General features: G+C 43.4%; 1 protein-coding gene across 3 annotated transcripts in view; it reads left to right on the forward strand.

Moving 5' to 3' along the window:
- Positions 1–21,716, forward strand: part of TUBGCP2 (tubulin gamma complex component 2) — a 348,385-nt gene that overhangs the window by 171,029 nt on the left and 155,640 nt on the right. For all 3 annotated transcript variants that reach the window (XM_073686175.1, XM_073686172.1, XM_073686173.1), the window contains exon 8: positions 5,439–5,628. In XM_073686175.1, coding sequence (XP_073542276.1) covers positions 5,439–5,628 — 190 coding nt within the window. The remainder of the gene's footprint in view (positions 1–5,438; positions 5,629–21,716) is intronic.

Raw genomic sequence — 21,716 nt, forward strand, 5'->3', positions numbered from 1 at the left:
TTTCCAACAAAATTAAAAAAACAAACATTTTTTGAGGGACCACATCACATTTCAAGCGACTTTGAGGGGTCTATATGACAGAAAATACCCAAAAGTGACACCATTCTGAAAACTGCACCCCTCAAGGTGCTCAAAATAACATTTAAGAAGTTTATTAACCCTGCAGGTGCTTCACAGGAACTGAAGCAATGTGGAAGAAAAACATGAAAATGTAACTTTTTTTCACAAATATTTTGCTTTAGACCCTTTTTTTTTTTTTTTTTTACCAAGGGTAAAAAGAAAAAATGAACCCTAAAAATTGTGCTGCAGTTTCTCCTGAGTAAGCAGATACCCCATATGTGGGGAAAATACAGTGTTTGGGCGCACAACAGGGCTCTGAAGGGAAGGAGCACTGTGTGACTTTTTGAATGCAAAATTGGCTGGAATTGAGAGCGGACGCCGTGTCGCGTTTGGAGAGCCCCTGATGTGCCTAAACAGTGGAAACACTCCCACAAGTGACACAATTTTGGAAACTAGACCCCTCAAGGATTTTATCTAGAGGCATAATTTTATAGTAATGATTATAATGCTTATGTTGTATGAATTTCGAATGTGGTGGTATGTGTAAGTTGTATGGAGTACATCAGATTCTAAAAGTTTGTTGTGTTAACAGGGTAAAAGCAAATTTTATTAATTTGTGGACGTGTGGTACGCTTTGAAGCAATCCTTAATGCAAAAGTCAGGTTTCTCAGGGCAGATTTCACAATGGTAAATTGTGTATTTTCGGATTTCCCTCTTGGAGCATTCTATGCACCTTTTTTGTGATCTTCCCTTCTTCACTATTTGGGGAACCTCTTCTGGAAAATGTTGATCTGGGACGATATGAGCACCATCAGTTTCCGAAGTTCTGGAACCCTCACCTTCCTTAAGGACTTGATGAGACTGAAGGAAGATCCCCGTATTGCCTGCAGATCAAAACATCACAAAAGCATTGTACAGTGCCATCTGTACAATTTGCACGGACAATTTTTTGTACCATACTTTAGCTTTTTGCATGGCACTGTATGGTTTGAGGACCTGATCTGAGAGATCTACACCCCCCATGTACTTATTATAATCCGAGATACAATCTGGCTTTGGGACTTGTGTTGTGGTACCTCGGCCAGTGATAAGGGTGCTGTTGTCAATGGTGTATGATGATTAAGAGAAGGACATCCCTCTTGTCCTTATTCTTGACCACCAGCATGTTGTCGCTGCATTGGGCTCTGCTTTCGCCCTTTCGCAGCAGTTGACCACTTAGCTGCTTAGGGAGGCTTCTCAGGTTTTTTTCTCACTGTGCTGCATGTAACTGTACCTCTGACAGAAAGGGTCTTGAGAAGCAGGATGCTGGAGTAAAAGTTATCAATGTAGAGGTGATAACTAGTGTTGAGCGAGTATGTTCTATTAACCCTTTCGCCGAGTACGCTCGGGCCGACCTCCGTGTATTTCTTACACATTCCTCACATGTAATTAAGCTGTCAAACAGTTGCAAATCATGCACACAGGAGCGATTCAACCATATCACCGAGCAGCTGTAAATACTCGGAGCTCGGCCCGAGCATACTCGGACAGAACATACTCGCTTTACCCTAGTGATAACCGTTATCCAGCAATGGGTGCACTTTTCCACTCAGACCCAGGACAGGGAGGCCAATCTGGATGTCCTTCCCTTGTAGACCCTAAATCTGTGGATCTACCCTGAGGTACTCTCGCACAGCTTGTACAGTCTAATTCCGTACCTGGCCTTCCTACTGGCCTGGTATTGTGGGAATTTTAGCCTATCTTTGAAATGAACCAGAGATTCACCTATAGTGATGTCCTTTTGGGGGTTGTACGCCTCAGTAAATTATCTGCTGAAGTGTTCAACTACTGGCCGAATTGTGTATAGAAGCTAGGATCGTCTTTGGTAGGACACTGCGCATTGTCACTATAATACCAACATTATTTAATCACTTCAAATTGTGTCCTTGTCATGACCATACAGATGGCCATGACAAGGAATCTCTGGTTTTCTGACTATGCCCATATGCAGCACAATGCCCCAAAATGTTGTCATCTCTGCTGCATTTACAGGGGTCCATCTGGCATATGATGACGTAGGGATTTTGGGTGAAAAATTCATGGGCATACAAATTTGTCTGGGCTACCATAAGATTTATTATTTCCTCGCTGAAAAAGAATTTGTAAAAGTAAATTTCAGTGAGGCTGGTAACATCAAATTGGATTCCTGAGCTGCCCATGAAATCCAGAATAACAGGCTGATAATTTTCGGGGGGTGCCGTCCATATGGGATCTATTGCTGAAGGGGTTGCCTGTGTCCTAGGGTGCCTTGCTGGGAGTCCTTCCTCACTAGAAATAGAGGAATGTGGGATCTTCCTCAGTGCCTGAATCTGTGTCTGCGGCACTTAAAGTGTATGCTAAAGGTGTATGATGAATAGCGTAGTCTTGATGAATGGGACATTTTTATATTATTTTTCAAAATACTGAGGATTTGTGTGTAAGTGGTGCTTTTATATGTATCTTTTATGTATGGCTTGTGTAAAGTTTACTATTTATTATAAAAAGTAGCAAGAAAAAAATTAGTAGAAACATTTAAAAAAAAAAATGAAAAGAAAAATCAGATGTGAAAAAAAAAAAAAAAAAAAGTTTGTCTAAAAAAATTTACAGTGACTTTGACTACACTAATGCCCTACCTCTAAAGTTACTCCGCACTAACTATTCTTTTCAAAAAGAAAAACTGCCATCACTAACAGTGCGACATACACTCCCCTAATGCACTAGCTTAAAATGTACTCGATGCTAACTATTCTTGTTGGTTTTTTGTACCTCCCTACCTATAGAGCTACTCTGTACTATTATTTATTTTTCTGAAACAAAATTGAACATCACTGACACTGTCATTCTCTACTCTAATGCTCTACCTCCCTACCTTTAAAGCTACTCTGCACTAACTAGTATTATTATTATTTTTTGTTTTAAATCGGACGTTATTTACCCTGCGATGTCCGCTACTCTGACTAGCTAAAAAAGAAAAAGTCCCATGGTGCAGACTCTGATTAGCAGCGATACTGATCATAGTGCTGCGGCCACAGGAAGGGTACAAATGCTCAGCGCTGGACGCCGCACATGCAAAAAAGTGCACCAAAAGCTCAGTTGTGATGGAGGAGGGAATGGGGGGAGGCTGGAACAGGGATTGGGGAACTGCTGCTGCTGTGATCACAGACCAGTCTCACACGGATCGCAGTAGGACCTTAGGGGAGACACAGCTCAGGGTAGCACAAGCCGTATACAACCACTTTGCATGCCAACTCTAAGGTAAAGATGGCATGCAAAGTGGTGATGGATTATTTTAGATTAGCCCCTTTGGCGCAGATTGATCGGAAATTATTGTTCCGCCAATCAGCGCCAAAGGGGTTAATCAGGAGAGGTGTCATGGGGATCTCAGACAGCACCAATCACAGCTGGTCAGAATTGATCAGCCAATCATAGCGATCTCCAACACGAGAGCGGAGCAGTACCCCGGGCGACGTGTAAGGATGGCCTGCTGACAGAGACTGCAGCCATTTTAACTCGATCACTGTGCTGGGAATAGCGGCACTGTATATATACTTCGCTTTGTGGGACGCAGCTCCTGCAGTGTAGTGTATGTAAAGTGATCACTCCCTCTAAATTCCGATTTCCATTTCAGCCGTTGCAGATGAAAATAACTTTCTATATGTGACGGCTAAAGGTGGTTGTGAGTAGACTTTGCTTTTCTGTTTGCACAACTGCCATAAAGTGAATGAGAGTTATGGAAACAACACAGCAAACCAAGCTATGCTGTTCTGTAACTCCAGAGCTAGAAAAACAGTTAGTTCACTGTGTTATGCTGAATTCCATCATCTCTGCAGTCATTTTGAAAACCTTGTAGGACAAGCCTGCACAGCATTTTCCATAATGGTCTGTGTCAGGGATCCACACAATCCCGATAAATCACAGAGACCACCCACTGTGATCTCTTGAGTGAACAGCTCTCTGCTGCCCCCAATCGTCCAGACAATTGCACGGTTGGCTGCAGGCTGTTCTCACTAATTAGTTATTGAAGCTAACAGTGAGCGTATGGCATACACTCCTCCGCATTCCATCGCATGGAATATGTGTATATACCCTCATACGATCACTGCCAACTTCACAATAACCCCGGGAAGATTATTAGCTGCCACCACCAATCCAATTCTTTTTAACTGTTAAAATACAATACAGGCTAATTGGACGCCTGCTGCCTGGTAGCGTATATGGAAAGAAACAGAATAATTAAATTTTATATTTAATCCAAAGGAAGGCAGTGTTTATGAATAAAGTATACAAAAGATTTTACAATGGGGACAAGCAATACAGCATATACAGTTACAGAAAATAAAAGATATTAACAGAAGAACTTACTATACCGATCGCAGAGACTATTCAGTGTAGCTGAAGGTGAGCACTTCGATTTGGCCTTTTCAGTAAACGTGGCCCCTGCTTACATGAAAAATGTCTCCCTCATCATTAATCGAGATCATCATTCGGCTTGATCTTTTATGCCGAATTGGACCCTGTCAGTATACTCGCCCTGTGATGACCTCACATGGGCCTGGTTGTGAACTGGTCTCTGCCCTTCATGGGTATATTAAATCAACAATTTATGCAATAGCTCCTCTCTAAATGATCACAGAAGTTGGAGAGTGCCGCCATATTTTTTATTGGGATTTTATCTTTCCTTAGAGATCAGACATGACCCGGCTGCTGTCAGTTATTTTTTTGCACTGTTGAATTACCGCTCACCGGCAGGGCTCACAGATATGAAAAAATATGCATACTGTTCCCCAATTAGCCCTGCCGCTAAAATATATATATCCCATCGCAATCGGAATTATAGAAATTTCCTTATTCTATTTTTTTTTTCAGTGCCTCAGCGTCCAGCAGACGTTCTGGGGATGAAAGGAATGTACAAATGTGAATGACCATGAGTGTGATAGATTTGAAGCTTAATGAGATGTTTCCTATCTCTTTCAATCTGTGTCGGTACATAATACACATCCTCATTCAGTCCCTGACCCATATGTTAAACTGTGCCTATTTGTCACACATGTGTCTTTGCCTAGGCACAATATGCATCTTCCTCGTCTTTGTGCTACCAGGTGCTTTCTTTTGCATGGTAATTAACCTGGATAATTAAGTTTGTCACTTCTTTTGTACTTCAGTTTTCCAGAGAAGCAGCTTTTTAGATTGCGATTTCCCATCCTTACTGCAAATGGGTAGGGGCGGGGGAAGAGGGGTATGGTGAGAGAGATTTTAGAGATTTTTAATATTTTCTATGACAGTCTGAAAGCCAGCTCTTCCTATCTGAGCTACGAGTGGCTATTTCCTCTTTTTAATTTTTAATTTTTCTTTTTTTCCAGCCACTTTATTGAATAATGGCGAGTGTCTAGGTGGAGCCACACTTAGTCTGCTGCATGATAAAACATTTGGTTACACAGGAGATATCCAGGCACAAGAAATCTGTATTTATTTGACAAAGGCAGCTAGTGCCCCGTATTTTGTGATACTGGAGAAGTGGATTTACAGAGGAATCATCAATGATCCATACAGGTACAAATTTTGTAACAAAAGTACCATAAAATTGCTTTTCTCGTTTTTTTTGTTTGCTTGTTTTTACAATTATGGTAAAGTAACGTTATTATAATAGTTATGGGAGATTGTCGCGACTGACAGTATGATGACTCCATTGTTCTCTTGATAAGATCAGCTAAACACGTGACACATGAAAAAGACTAGGGACACATGAAAAAAATGGAGAAAAAAAACACGAGAAACTTTATCTCAACGTTTTGTGGAATGGAAAAATTAAGTAGTGTGGTTCAGGTTCCCGGGAAAGTTGGGTGACAATGCAAGTACATTCTCAGAGTGCAGTTACCATACCGATTTGCATACACAAAAATTATGTTCAACTCCTCTAAAATCTCAAACACTGTGTAAGGCGTCTTTCAGCCGTCCGGATATTTCCAGTACTGGAGATATCCGTCTCCTTGTGCACTTGTGTGGCAACCGTGTGCTGCATCAGGCTCACATTTACCTGCGCTTGGGAATCAGTGGTACAGTTAGCGCTGTTCCCAAGCACCAGATGCTAAACACTGCCCTCATGATTGTCCCCTGCTTGCGCTGTAATCAGCACGAGCAAGGGACAATTTTGAATAGTATTCTGCTCCCGCTGTGTCCTGGTTTGAAAATAAGAATAACATTTTAAAAAAATCACCTATCCAAAGATGTCCCTTGCTGTAATCCATCTGACTGCTCACGCCAAGGAGCCGGGGAAAATGACTCGCTCCAGCAAGCGAACCCCTGACTTGCACTGAGCTCACTGAGTGACTGACTCCCAATGGCTGAAATCAATGAATAATGTCATATCGGACGAACAGTCATATCTCTGGTTGGAATGGTCGGATTCTGAAATATTTTGCGTTCTTCTGCTCCTTTGAGCATGCTGAACAAGATTTCAAGCGGACCTGAGGTGACGTCATTTAGTCAGCTGATGGTCACGCGACCATCAGCTGACCGTTGACGTCAGCGGTCGCGTGACCATCAGCTGACTAAATGACGTCACCTCAGGTCCTGCCAGTATACCGAGGGCCGCCGAGGAGAGAGGATCACCGCTGGGAGGAGACCGGGGGCCGCCAGAGAGGCGAGTATAAGGTTTTTCTTTTCTTTTTAGTTTTTAATTCTTTTTACTTACACTAGATGCACAATTTGAAGCAGAAATCTTCTCATAAGTTAGTCACACAATATAAATCCATGCCAATTGCATGGATTTATATTGTGTGACCAACTTGTCAAGCCCTTTTCCAAGTGATGCTAAAATCGCTTGGAAAAACGCTTGAAAAAGATGCATGTAAAATCCGCATGTAAAATCTGCATGTAAAATCTGCATGCTTTTTTTCTGCCAAGGAGATGCAGAAATGCTCAGGAAATTTCTGCTTCAAATCTGCATCGTGGGCATATAGCCTAAATGTCTATTTAATTCAATCTAATCACTTATCTAGCACAGTTCAATTAAAATTCTCTACCGTTTCCTCTCTTAACTTCCTGTCTTTTTTTTTTTTTAATATATATACTTCCAATGACCGTTTCGTTGAGAATTCCAGTGCATTTTGGGATACTCACATAGGACTTTATCAGGGGGCAAAGGCTGCGATCACTGTCAGCTGCTTTCCCCACTTTTAAACGAAGCGTCATCTGTGACCTCTTTCAGAGGCTGGGTTAGTCCCCTGCTTGCTGTGTGGTCTCCTTACAATTTCCACTGACAGTGCACTTTCTTGCTGGTTCGTCACTTCGTTCGAGCTGGCAAGGGAGCGCACTGTCACTGTGCATTCAAAGGAATATAGCGCCAAGAGCTCATACTGTCCATACGTCATAATTTATAACCGACGCATTATCAGTAGAGCAGGGACTATCCCAGCCCCTGAAGCAGAAACAATTGAATGCCGCTTCATTTCAGGGAGGGGGCAGAAGCTGCGGCAGTAACCGCAGCTTCTACCACCTGATGGCGCCAAAACAAAATACTATTGGAGGTTAAAAAAAAAAAAGAATGGAAGTTAGACTGGAGAGGGTATATTAGGGAATTTACAATTGAAGTATATTCGAAAAGGAGATTCGAAAATTACATTAATTAGATAGATGTTTAGTATGAAATTCACCTTTGGTTTCAGACCACCCCTTTAAGTTCAGCCGACTGGTTCGGCCCTCCACAGCAGTGCCAGTTTCTCATGTGGCTCCTTGGGAAAATTAATTGCCCACCCCTACCATAGGTGATCTCATACAGTAAACACAACATTGCTATTCAAATTTCAGTAAATATTATTGAACCAGAATTTTCTCAAATTAACCCTTTATTGGTCAGTCTGTTCAAAGTGTTGATTCCAACTACTGGCTGAACGGACTTTACATATTAACCCTTTATTAGTTGGTGTCCTAAATACATTCATTTAGACCATGCGGTGTTCATGTTGATAATTTAAAAATCCAACAGGATTCTCTACTAACTAGTTTTTGAAAGTGATTTGGAATATCATCTGGTATCGGTTTTATAACTATGAATTTTAAATTGCTTGGATCTTATAAAATTGTTGATAATGCCCTGGCATGGGGACGTGTCATTTTTTTGTGATTTTTATTATATGCAGCAATACTGTGGTATTGCTGTATATAGAACAAACAACCAGATGATGGCAGGTTTAAAAAAAACAAAAACACCCAGAAAAACTTCAGTAACGACTTTTTCCCCCATTAAAAATATAGGCAATTAAAAGATTAATAAAATTCATGTGTGGTACTGCCGTATCCATAAATGTCCGATTTATGAAAATATAAAAATAACCTGATTGGTGGACACAATAAACAGAAAAAAATTAAAACCACAAGATTTGTTTTTTAGTCGCCGCAAAAAAATATTGTGATCAAAGTGTCATATTTATCCTAAAATGGAATCAATAAAAACGTTATCTTGCCCCGCAAAAAATAACCACTCACATGGCTCTATCAACCGAAAAATGAAAGTGTTACAAGCCTTGGGCCTCTCCCGTTAGTTCCTGGATCGCTTTGTCACCTGGCTTCCACTCTTTATATACTACGACATTTCCACTGTCATCAAGAAAGACTTTAAGGGTATGTGCCCACGATGCAGAAAATTTCTGCAGCGTTTCTGCATGTAAAAACGCTTGCAGATTTTACATGCGTTTTTGCAGTGTTTTTACATGTGGATTTGACTTGTGTTTTTCAAGTGCATTGGGACCTCAAATCCACATGCAGAAACGCACAAATAATGGACATGCTGCGGATTTTTCCGCAAGGAAAATCCACTGCAGAAAATTCCGCAGCATGGGCACAGAACATGCAGATTTTCATTGGGGATCATGGGGAACGGATTACCAAGCGTTTTGCATTGCGTTTACGCTGCGGAAAATCCGCATCAAAAACGCTTGAAAAGCGCATAGTGGGCACACAGCCTGACATGCCCATTGGTGATCCCCTTTCCAAATCTGTCGCTCACCTTTTAACTCTAACTTCCTCTCTCGGCCTCTCACAACTGAGTAACTCTCGTATGCAGGCGGACGGGAATACACTGAACCTGATCTTCTCCCGGCTCTGATCAGTGCATGGTTTTACTAACTCTCCTATACTGCTCTCTGATGACAACCTTCTTTCATTCTCAGTCAAGAACTTTCACCGCGCTCAGGACACTCCCACTTAACATACTTAAAGAAATATAGAAAGAAAAAACTTATGAATAATTTGCGGTCATCATTGACCCCAATCTCCTCCCTCTCATGTCCCGCTCTGCATTTAAACATTATAATGAAACACTGCAAAGTGCCCTGGATGAAAACGCATCTCCTACACATAGGACTACTTGGCACAGACGGTGGCAACCCTGGCACACGCTGCAAACATGTCTTCTACAACAGTGCTCCAGGTGCGCTGACCGTCTGTAGTGAAAATTTAAACTGGCCAAAGATTTTGTCCATTATTAGTTTCTGCTTAAAACATACAACTCTGCCCTTTACCTCTCCAAACAACCCTACTTGACCGCACTCATCACCTCCCTAGCCAACAATCCTAAACGACTCTGACTATTCATTCCCTTCTCAGTCGAAGAGTGCTGGCCCCCACCACCAACTTCAGCGCTAACGATCTGGACAATTATTTAAAAAAAAAAAAAAAAAAATTGATCCTATCCGACAAGAAATTTTCTCCCAATCCCGTAATGTCATGTATTCTCTTCCCCCCTGAACTTCATCAAGTTTACTTTGTCTTTGAACCAGTCATGGAAGAAGTTATCAGTCTCCTCACATATTTTCGCCATGCTACCTGCACCAGTGACCCCTCACATTTCCTTTGGTCCCTTTCCTCGGCTGTCACCACTGACCTAACTAAACTATTTAAAGGGGTTGTCCGGTCAAAAGTGAAAAGTCTGCAGTCACTCTGTGTGACTGCAGACTTATGAATCACCCCAGCGCAAGCACTGTGAGAATTCGCCGGTGTGAAACCCGGTAATGGAGTAATATGTTATGCATATTTTCAGCCATTCAGTCACTTGTATGGAGCGAGGCCACGCTCCGGCTAGTGACATGGACGGCCAGTGGGCGCGTCCGACATGAAGGCGCGACCTCACTCAAGATAAATGTATGGAGAGTGAGGCCACGCCCACTGGCAGGGAGTATGTATGACACATAAATACCCTCGGTTACTGGGTCTCATACCGTCGAATCCCTGCAGCGCACAGTGCCTGTGCTGGGGGGACTCATAAGTCTGCAGTCACAAAGAGTGGCTGCAGGTTTTTCCCTTTTGACCGGACAACCCCTTTAATCTCCCTCTCTCATTTGCTATCTGTCCTTCCTCCTCCTTTAAGCATGCCAGCATACACTCATTACTTAAAAAACTATCCCTTGAGCAAAACTGTGCTGCTAATTACAGACTTGTCTTTAATCTTCCCTTCATCACTAAACTCCTGGAACGTTTGGTCCACTCCCGTCTAATCCGCTATTTATCAGTCGACCATGACAGCACCACGAAAGAGGGGATCCGCCCACCAAGTACAGGAAACCTACAGGCTTAATAGGGGCGGCCCTCTCTTCTCGCCTCAGTTTGGTTTCCTGTCATTGGTGGAGGGAACCTCTGACAGGCTTACCTGTGAAGACGTCCGGAAGAAGCTTGCTGTTGAGCTGCGCCCCTGTCTGAGATCAGCAGCTCCGGTACAGTCCTGTGCCCTGGGCTGAGGGAGCTGCGCCCTTGTCTGGGGTGGCAGCTCTAGACAGATGAAGCATGATGACGGAGGCTGCGCCCCTATCTGGGGACGGCAGCCCCAAATTGAGGTGGGCACAGCATTGGGGGGCTGCGCCCCTGTCTGTGGTTGGCAGCCCCAAACCTGCGTGCAGGACGCTGGAGGGAGCTTCTCCCTGACCCGAGTATTGCCGCCCCTAGCAGCAGGTGAACGCTGGCACTGCGGCCCTGGTTGGAGCAGGCAGCTGGAGGGAGAAAGCACCGATTGCAGGAGTTACGCCTCTATGTTCAGCGCCGCCGCCGCATGTACCGGTCTTTTACTAGGCCGGGAGCGGGGCATGATGATGTCCGGTTGGTCATGTGACCAGACAGGAAGTCCGGTCCATGTGCATACAGACGCCGGGTGAGCGCTGCAATCTCTCCTCCAACCAGCAGATGGCGATCGAAAACCCCCCCAAAAAAGAGGGGGAATTAAAGGGAAGTAGACTCTCCTATTTAAGCTTCCAGATATCGCTGCTCTAGGCTTCCCAGCTACTTCAGGTCTCTATTGTTAATGGATTCTGAAGACGAGCAGCAGAAGCAGCAAATCCAGCGGCCGCCGCTTTCTCCATCTCAGCGGTCGCCTGGGTAGCCCCAGCAGACACGACCCCTCCCCCCCCCTTACCCCGAGTCACCAGCAATTCTCGGACTTCGGGTAGGCGAACCCGGTCCGGCCATCGTGACTCTTAACAGGACGGATGAATCTGCAGCCCCTGGGGACGATCCCCTGGCTGAGAACGGTCCTCCAGCTAAACCGGTACTGGCTATTTGAGCTCTGGGTAAGTGATCTTCGAGAAAGTTCACTTAAGAAGAAGGGACACCTTATTACCTATCTGTTTAGGGGAAGAAGTGTACCTCCAAAGCCAAACACAAGCAATGTGCGTTATGCGAGGCCGTATTGGCGGACTCGTATTACAAAAGACTGTGCCAGTCCTGCATAAACCAAACTTTGGCAGATGAGACCCCTAGTTTTGCCTCAAGCTTAAAATCCCTAGTTAAGTCAGAGGTGAGCAAAGTCCTCTCTAAAAAGTGTAAGAGGAAGGAAGCAAACTATGAGGCTCCCCAACTCCTGATTATTCCTTATCGTCAGCCGAGGAGGTGGAGTCTGACGATTCATCTTCTTCATCCTCCTCATCCTTGGGTAGTGGTTCAGGCCAGCACTGCTTTCCGTTAAATGAAGTTGACGGGTTGGTTAAAGCGGTCCGCTCAACCATGGGCATTACGGACCCCAGACCAGAGAAGTCAGTCCAAGATATCCTGTTCAGAGGACTGGGGCAGAGTAAGAGAAAATGTTTTCCGTTTAATGATAAACTTCAGGATCTAATCCATAGAGAGTGGCAAAAGCCGGAAAGAAAGGGTTCTTTCCCCCCATTCTTTAAAAGAAAGTACCCCTTTGAGCACTCGGCCTCCTCCTCCTGGTGGAAGGCTCCCAAACTAGACGCAGCTAGAACTAAAGCTTCTAAAAAGTCATCGCTCCCCTTTGATGATATGGGGGCCCTTTAAAGATCTTCTGGACAGAAAAGCGGATGTGTTTCTCAAAGGCACCTGGGAGACAACCGCTGGGGCTTTAAAACCGGCAATTGCCACGACTTGTACAGCTAGGTCTTTGATGATATGGCTTGATCAGCTGGAGTTGCATTTAGAAAACAATACATCCAGGAAAGAGATCTTGTGTAGTATCCCACTTACAGGGAGCAGCAGCCTTCCTAGCGGATGCTTCCGCAGACTCGGTTAAGTTAGCTGCTAGATCGGCTGCTATGTCTAATGCAGCCCGCAGGGCTCTGTGGTTCAAGTGTTGGCCGGGTGACATCTAGGCTAGAACTAGACTCTGTGCAATACCTTGCGAACGGGAACATCTCTTCGGTCCAGTCCTGGATGAAATCCTAGACAATGCAAGCGACAGGAAGAAAGGTTTGCCTAGCTTAGCCTATAAGCAGTCTTTTCGCAGGAGAAGATTTGTACATAAAAAGCCACAGAGAGACTAGGATAAATGGGAGTGCTGAGTGCTGTGGCGCGCACCTGTAATCCCAGCTACTGTGGGGGGCTTGGGCTGTTGGATCACTTGAGCTGGTCAGTTCTGATCCATTCTGTGCTATGTGGATCAGGTGACTACTCTGTCCTCAGCGTCAATATGGTGTCTCTGAGCCAGCTGCTTGGAGACACTAAGTTGATGGAGGTGGGGCGTCCTTGGTCAAAAAATAAAATTGCCTAAATGGGAAGACCGTAAACTAAAAGGTAGAGGTCTTCTGTTCAGTACATCTACTTCCACTCGGGAGCCCCGGAAATGGAGTCAATGACTCGTAGCCCAGGTAGGGGGGAGGCTGTTGGGCTTCTTACCTGCCTGGACAAAGATTTCAGCCAGTAACTGGGTCCTTAATCTGATAGGTTCGGGTCTGAGATTCCAGTTCCAAGCAGTTCCTCGTGGAACGTTTATCTTGACCCCGGTCCATTCCTGTATATCAGAACAGTTCGCTCTTCAGGAAGAAGTACTGGTGGAGGTCCCAGCGTCCGAAAGAGGGTTGGGTTTTTACTCCCCTCTCTCTCTGGTCTCTAAGCCGGACTGTTCTTTCAGGTGTATTATAAATTTAAAAGCACTGAATAAATTCCTGATAATCCCCACCTTCAAAATGGAATCGATAAGGTCAGCAATAAAGTTGCTGTTTCCGGATTGTTACATGGTAGTTTTGTATTTGAAAGAATCCTATTACCATGTACCTATCCTTTCAGATTACCAGAAATATCTTAGAGTGGCCGTGGTTATATATAGGGCCCTGCCGTTCGGTTTAGCCATATCCCCCCCGGGTATTTACCAAAATTGTGGCAGAGGTAATGGCTCATGCCAGAGAACATGACATATTAATTATCCCTTATCTGGATGATTTCCTGAGAGTTGGTATATCAGCCCTTCAATGTAGTAAGCATCTAAAAATAGGGATCTCCATCTTAGAGAATCTGGGATGGGTGCTCAATTTGAATAAATCTAGGTTAACTGCCTTCAAAAGTTCAGCAATTCTTAGGAGTTATGCTGGATTCAGATTCTCAGACATGTTACCTCCCTGAAGCCAAAAAAATAAAGATCAGGGATCAAGTGAGAAAGGCAGTGTCAAAGCCTGTCATGTCCCTTAGAGCTGCGATGCCCCTGTTAGGTACCCTGACATCTTGCCTTCCTGGGGTTCTTGTGGGCACAATATCACTCCAGGGTTTTAACAATGAGATGTACTGCATAATGAAGTTATGTTGAATGGGCGCTTGGAGGGGAGGTTTTCCTTGTCCCCCTGGTCAGTTTAATCCTCACAGTGGTGGGATAATGAAGTGAACTTATCCAGAGGGGTCTCCTGGGTTTTTAGAACAACCAGAACAATTACTACCTATGCCAGTTCTAGTGGGTGGGGGGCCCATCTGAGAGATATGGTAACCCAGGGGTCATGGTCTAATTCGGAAAAGAGTCTCTCCTCCAACTCTAAAGAGTTGCTAGCGATAGACAGGGCAGTCAATTATTTTCTAGTCTTTCTTCAAAAACGTGACGTAAAGGTTTTCTCTGATAATAAAATCACAGTAGCTTACGTGAACCACTAAGGGGGTACACTATCAAGGTCTCTGATGAGAGTGGCGGATCATCTCTTTCAGGTCTCTGAATGCCTTCTTCGTTCCCTAACAGCCCTTCATATAAAGGGAAAAGAAAATTCAAGGGCAGACTACTTAAGCCGCTATACCCTTAGACAGGGGGAATGGGAACTAAATCAGGACATTTTCTCCCAAATTGTCCGAAGATGGGGCCTCCAGTAGTGGACTTGTTTGCTACAAGGTTAAATCGGAAAACTCTGCTCTTCTGTTTCTTGAATCCCAAAGAAGAACTCCTGGCAGTATAGACGCTCTCCAAATGCTTGGGGGTTCAGCCTTGCCTATGCCTTTCCCTCGTTAACCTTTCTTCCTATCGTTATCAGGAAGATCAGGGAGGACAAGGCGAGAGTTTTGCTGGTCGCACCCTTTTGGCCCAGGAGGCCCTGGTTCTCATTCCTCAGGAGCATGTCTGTCTCAGATCATTGGGTTCTACAAGAAGTTCCGGATCTCCTCTTCCAGGGTCCAATAGTCCATCCTCAAGTGTCTGGCCTCCATTTGACAGTATGGAGCTTGACAGGGAGCTATTAAGAAAAAATGGGTTCTCCCAAGGCTTAGTAGCTATCTTAATGCGTAGCCGTAAACCTATTACAACTAGAATTTATTCGAGGACCTGCAAGAAGTTTTTATCTTTTTCCAGTTCCAGAGTCGGTAAGGAGGCTCCAATAAGTGAAATTCTAGAATGTCTGCAAAAAGGTCTTGAGCTAGAGCTAGCCACTAGCACCCTAAAAGTTCAGGTGTCCGCCTTAGGTGCCTTATATAGCTGTGATCTGGCGAATAATTATTGGATTTCTCGTTTCATTAAAGCCGCCTTTAGGTCCAGGCCCATTGTCAAAAGTAAATTGGTACCCTGGGATCTAAATTTGGTTCTTAAACCCTTAACTCGTTCACCCTTTGAACAAATAGAGTTAGCCACTCTTAAGTCCCTCTCCATTAAAACAGCACTTCTGATAGCTTTAACATCTGCTAGGAGAATTAGAGATATTCATGCCCTGTCTTCAGCCTTGCCCTTCACTTAGATCCTGGATGATAGAATAATTCTTAAACCTGATCCCGCTTATCTCCCTAAAGTAGCTACCCGTTTTCACAGACTCGAAGAAGTAGTCCTACCCTCCTTCTGCCCTAATCCGGGTAACCGGAAAGAAGAAGAGTTTCATACGCTAGACGTAAGTAGATGTGTAATTAGGTACCTCTTGGTCACCAAAGAATTTGGAAAGGACAGTTCGTTATTTATATTCTACCAAGGTGTTAGGAAAGGCTCTAGGGTCACAAAGTCCACTATAGCTAGATGGATCAGGGAGGCTATTTCCCTAGCTTATACATCCAGCTGTGAGGAAATAACACAAGAGTTGAAGGTTGACTCCACCTGGGCAGTGGCGACCTCCTGGGTGGAGAAGACGGGTGTCTCGGTAGAAGACATATGTAAGGCTGCTACCTGGTCTTCTCCGTCTACTTTCTATAGGCACTATAGACTGGATTCGGGTTTTTCGTCTGATCTCACTTTTGGGAGAAGGGTGCTTCAAGCTGTAGTCCCATTCTCTCGTGGTGCTGTAATGTTCGACTGATAAAGTAATAAATTACTTACCGGTAACAGGATTTTTCGGAGACCATGACAGCACCCTTATATTCCATCCCTTCACATTGGTGGGAGCACTCCTTGTTTATTAATTTTCACTCTTAAGTTGGTGATTTATAGAAATGTTGGTTTATCATGTTTTGCTATGTCTACTAACCTGGTGATCCTCTGAATGCTCTGTAATCCAAACTGAGGTGAGAAGAGAGGGGCGCCCCTTTTAAGCCTGTAGGTTTCCTGTCCTTGGTGGGCGGATCCTATCTTTCGTGGTGTCATGGTCTCCGAAAAATTCCGTTACCGGTAAGTAACTTATGACTTTCTCAGATAACGCTCTTGTTGACCTTTTTCAATTTTGTTTCCGCTCCTTATACTCTACTGAAACTGCCCTTACTAAAGTCTCTAAGAATGTATTAGCAGCTAAATTTTATGATCACTACTCCCTTCTGGTTCTCCTTGATCATTCTGCTGCATTTGATTCTGTGAATCACCAACTCCTCCTTACTCTGCTCTATCGGCCTCAAAGATATTGGTCTCTTGCTTCTCCTCCTACCTCTCTGACCGCTCCTTTACTACATCTTTTGCTAGCTTCTCTTTCTCTCCTCTTCCCCTTACTGTCGGTCTTCCTCAGTGCTCAGTTATAGGTCCCCTCCTCTTCTCCTTACATGCTGCCCCTATTGAAGAATCCATCAGCTTTTTAGCACCATTTCTATGCTCATGACACCCAGTTTGTACATCATCTCTTGATATCACCCCTGCATTACTACAAAATACCAGTGATTGTAGTTCCGCTGTCTCTAACATTCTGTCCTCCCTCTAATTAAAACTTAATCGGTCAACAACTGAACTCCTTGTGTTTTCTCCATCTACTAACCTACCTTCACTTAATTTTGCCATTTCTCTTTGTGTTTCCACCATTACTCCCAGCAACATACCCTCTATCTTGGGTTCATATTTGATTCAGATCTTTCATTCACCCCCTACATTCGATCACTCGCTCACTCCTGTCACCTCCTGTCCCTCTTACTAAACTCTCCCCTCTTCAATCCACCCTTAATGCAGAAGCCAGGATCATATTCCTTTCCTACCGCTACACCGATGTCTCTACTCTGTGGCAGTCATTGCACTGGTTGCCGATCCTCTATATATACACTTACAATTCTCACCCACAAAGCGCTCCATGCTTCAGCACCACTTTACATCACCTCTCTCATCTCTGTCTATCACCCTACCTGTTCCCTCTGTTCCGCTAGTGACCTAAGGCACACATATTAAATTTGGCACTCAGGGTGATTACATTTGATCCGCGTCACCATATGGAGGACTATGTGGGGCCATTATTCTATATGGAGGACTATGTTGGGCCATTATTCTGAATGGACAACTGTGTGTGGCCCATTATACTGTGTGGAGGGCTGTATGGTGAACGCATTTGGAGCATTATACTGTGTTGGGGGTCACAATACTTTGCCAGGGGAGTTGAAGGGGCGTACAGTAGGGTCATCATACCATACTTATGGACGATACTGTAGAGGAATTCTCTGTGGGGCTATCCTGTACAGTTTGGGAGCCACTTTTGTTGGCATCATACTTTATGGGGGCAATGAATGGGCAATTTAGAGGCTTCAATAGAAGGATAATTACTCTGTAACCCCTTCAGGACCAAATCGGTAATGGTACTTAGCTGCTCCTGGGACTTATGGACCAGCTACCTACTATTACGCGCGCTGCGATCATGCCCGCACACAAGCGGTGCGGGGCGATCGCCGCCGGGTGTCAGCTGACACCGGGTGCTATGTGCAGGGAGCGGTCCCGCATCGCTCCCAGCACATTAACCCCCGAAATGCTGCGATCAAAGGGGGCAAGGGGGGAGGTTAGCGCCGATACTTACCTCCTCTCCGGCGTCCAGAGATGTCTGCGGCGGCTCCCGGATGTTGTCATGATGACCCGATCCAGGTCACCAGGAGGCAGGATGTTACTTTGGTCATGCGCAGTGCATGACCAAAGTAACGTCTCCCTGTGTGCAGCATTGACAGGTTGCATAGCATAGGGAGCTGCTGCTCTCTATGCTATAAAGCCGATCAAGCTGCAAAAAGTAAAAGTATAACAAAGTATAGAAAAGTGAAAAATAAAATAAAATAAAAAAAATTTAAAAATATAAAAAAAAATGAAAAAAATAATCCCCCAAAAATAAAAATATATTTATACCCATAATATTTATTTATTATGAAAAAAAAATAAACCAATAAAAGTACACATATTTGCTATTGCCGCTTCCGGAACGACCTAACCTATAAAACTGTCCCACTAGTTAACCCCTTTAGTGAACATGGTAAAAAAAATAAATAAACAAAGCAAAAAACAATGCTTTATCATACCACCAAACAAAAAATGGAATAACACGCAATCAAAAAGACAAATGTAAATAAAAATGGTACCGCTGAAAACTTCATCTTGTCCCGCAAAAAACAAGCTGCCATAAAGCTCCCTCAGCCGAAAAATAAAAAGGTTACAGCTCTCAGAATAAAGCGATGCAAAAAATTATTTTTTCTAGAAAATAGTTTTTATTGTGTAAAAGCACCAAAACATAAAAAAAATATAAATGCGGTACCGCTGTAAACGTATTGACCCGCATAAAGCTGCCTTATCAATTTTACCACATGTCAAACGGCATAAAAAAAAACAAAACATAAAACCAATTCAGAAATTGCTGGTTTTGGTTTATTCTGCCTCCCAAAAATCGGAATAGAAAGCGATTAAAACATATCACGTGCCCGAAAATGGTACCAATAAAAAGTCAACTTGTCCGCAAAAAACAAGCCGTCACATGACTCTGTCAGCCAAAATATGGAAAAATTATAGCTCTCAAAATATGGCGATGGAAAAACTAGTCTTTGCAAAAAAAAAAGGCGTCTTTTAGTGTGACAGCTGTCAATCCTAAAAACCCGATGTGAATCTGGTATCGCTGTAATTGAACCGACCTGAATAATAAAGTCGTCTATTCACTTATACCAAACGAGGAACGGCATAAAAAATAAACTCTAGGGTTAGAGTTGGGCTAGGGTTAGGGTTAGGGTTGGGCTAGGGTTAGGGTTGCGCTAGGGTTAGAGTTGGGCTAGGGTTAGGGTTAGGGTTGTGCTAGGGTTAGGGTTGCGCTAGGGTTAGGGTTGCGCTAGGGTTAGGGTTGCGCTAGGGTTAGGGTTAGGGTTGGGCTAGGGTTAGGGGTTGGGGTTGTATTAGGATTGGGATTGGGGTTGGGATTTTTTCAAAAGTAAAGAAAATGATGACGATATGGTGACCAGTGTTGAGTGCAAGTGCTCGCTACTTGAGTTTGCATCGAGTGCTCGAGTATCCACTAAATATCGCGGGTGCTGGAGTGACATGCTCGAATCTCTGCCCCATATGTTTTGCGGCCAAAAAAAAACATTGCTGGGATCGCCTGCCATGCACAAACGATCCCCAAATGGTTTTTTTGGGTGTCCAACAACCGTGAAACATGCAGGGCGGCGACTCGAACCTGTCACTCGAGCACCCATGCTACATGGTGCATACCCGAGCACCCGATGCAAACTCAAGTAGCGAACACTTGCTCTCAAGACTAATGACAACTCATTCAATATTATGACCTAATGTTATCAAATGCTTCAAATGGTTATCAAATGGTTCAAAATGTACACTGTACCCCTTGATAAAATCCTTGAGGGGTCTAGTTTCCAAAATGGAGTAAATTGTGAGGGGTTTCTACTATTTAGGCACATCATAAATGCGACATGGCGTTTGCTCTTGATTCCAGCTAATTTTGCGTTCAAAAAGTCACACAGCACTCGTTCCCTTCTGAACCCTGACGTGCGCCCAAACAGTGTATTTTCCGCACATATGGGGTATTGACGAACTCAGAAGAAATTGCACAACAGTTTTTAGGCTCCATTTTCTCCTCTCACCCTTGTGAAAATAAAAAAAATTGTGGCTGAAAGATAATTTTTGTGGAAAAAGTTTTTTTTTTTTTTTTTTTTTTCACGGCTCTATGTTATAAACTTCTGTGAAGCACCTGGGGGTTCAAGGTGCTCACCACACATCTAGATAAGTTCCCTGAGGGGTCTAGTTTCCAAAATTAGTGGGGGGGTTCCACTGTTTAAGCACATCAGGGGCTCTCCAAATTTTACATTCAAAAAGTCAAATGGCGCTCCTTCCCTTCTGAGCCCTGCCGTGCGTCCAAACAGGGTTTTTTCCCCATGTATGGGGTATCTGCGTGCTCAGGGTAAATTGCACAACAAATTTTAGGGTCCATTTTTTTCTGTTACCCCTGCAAGAATAAAAAAATGGAGGTCTAAAGTAACATTTTTGTGAAAAAAGTTAAATGTTAATTTTTTTCTTCCCCATTCCAAAAATTCCTGTGAAGCACCTGAAGGGTTAATAAACGTCTTGAATGTGGTTTTGAGCACCTTGAGGGGTGCAGTTTTTAGAATGGTGTCACTTTTGGGTATTTTCTGTCAAATTGCTGGTCAACTTTTAACACATAGCTCCCTAATAAAAAAAATTTTGGTTCCAAAGATGTGTTGATGTAAAGTAGACATGTGGGAAATGTTATTTATTAACTATTTTATGTGACATATCTCTCTGATTTAAGGGCATAAAAATTCAAATTTTGAAAATTGCAAAATTTTCGCCAAATTTCTGATTTTTTTTCACAAATAAACACAAGTCATATTGAAGAAATTTTACCACAATCATGAAGTACAATATGTCACGAAAAAACATTCTCCGAATCAGCGGGATCCGATGAAGCGTTCCAGAGTTATTACCTCATAAAGTGACAGTGGTCAGCATTGTAAAAATTGGCCCGGTCATTAACGTGCGAACAACCCTTGGCGGTAAAGGGGTTAATTGTTGCAAAGTTGTGAGATATTCTTCTCTGCAACTCCACTGAATATTAAGATTTTTTTTTTTTAAATAAATATAAAGGTTGGCCGCAACTTTGTCCAAGTTTTTAATTTTGGCTTCCTGTGTATTTGAGTTTGACATCCCTGACCTAAGGTAAACATCCTCAATAATTCGAACCTCCCACTCCTGTCCCCAAGATTTCTCATGTGCTGTACCAATGCTCTGGAGTGCACTACCCAATGAGATTAATTTTCAATACCATCAGTTGTAAGTGTGGCCTAAAAACACATTTCTTTAGACTGGCCTTACCTCACTGACTGTCAAGGTCAAAAGTGTTGGCACCCTTGAGATTTTTCCAGAATATTATTGCAATTACACATGGTTGTATTGGAACAACACAAAAAAAAAAAAAAAATAGGCATATTAAACATATTTTCACACAATTTTGGACCACTCTTCTTTTGCAAAATGCTCCAGGTCTCTCATATATCAAGGGTGCCTCCCAACAGCAATTTTAACATCTCTCCACAGTTGTTAAATGAAAATTAGACCCGGACTCATTGCTGGTCACTTAAGAACTCTCCTGATCTTTTTTTCCATCCATTTCTTGAAATATGTTTGGGGTCATTGTCCTGCTGGAAAACTCATGACCTAGGACTCAAACCCAGCTTTCTGACACTAGGAACTACATTGCAACCCAAAATCCTTTGGGAATCTTCAGATTTCATCACACAATCAAGGCACCCATTGCCAGGGGCAACAAAACAACCCCAAAATATCTTTGAACCCTCACCAT

Source organism: Phyllobates terribilis, unplaced genomic scaffold (genome assembly GCF_046119375.1).
Source record: "Phyllobates terribilis strain yellow unplaced genomic scaffold, ASM4611937v1 Scaffold_5__5_contigs__length_657084704, whole genome shotgun sequence".
NCBI classification, from domain to species: Eukaryota; Metazoa; Chordata; class Amphibia; order Anura; family Dendrobatidae; genus Phyllobates; species Phyllobates terribilis.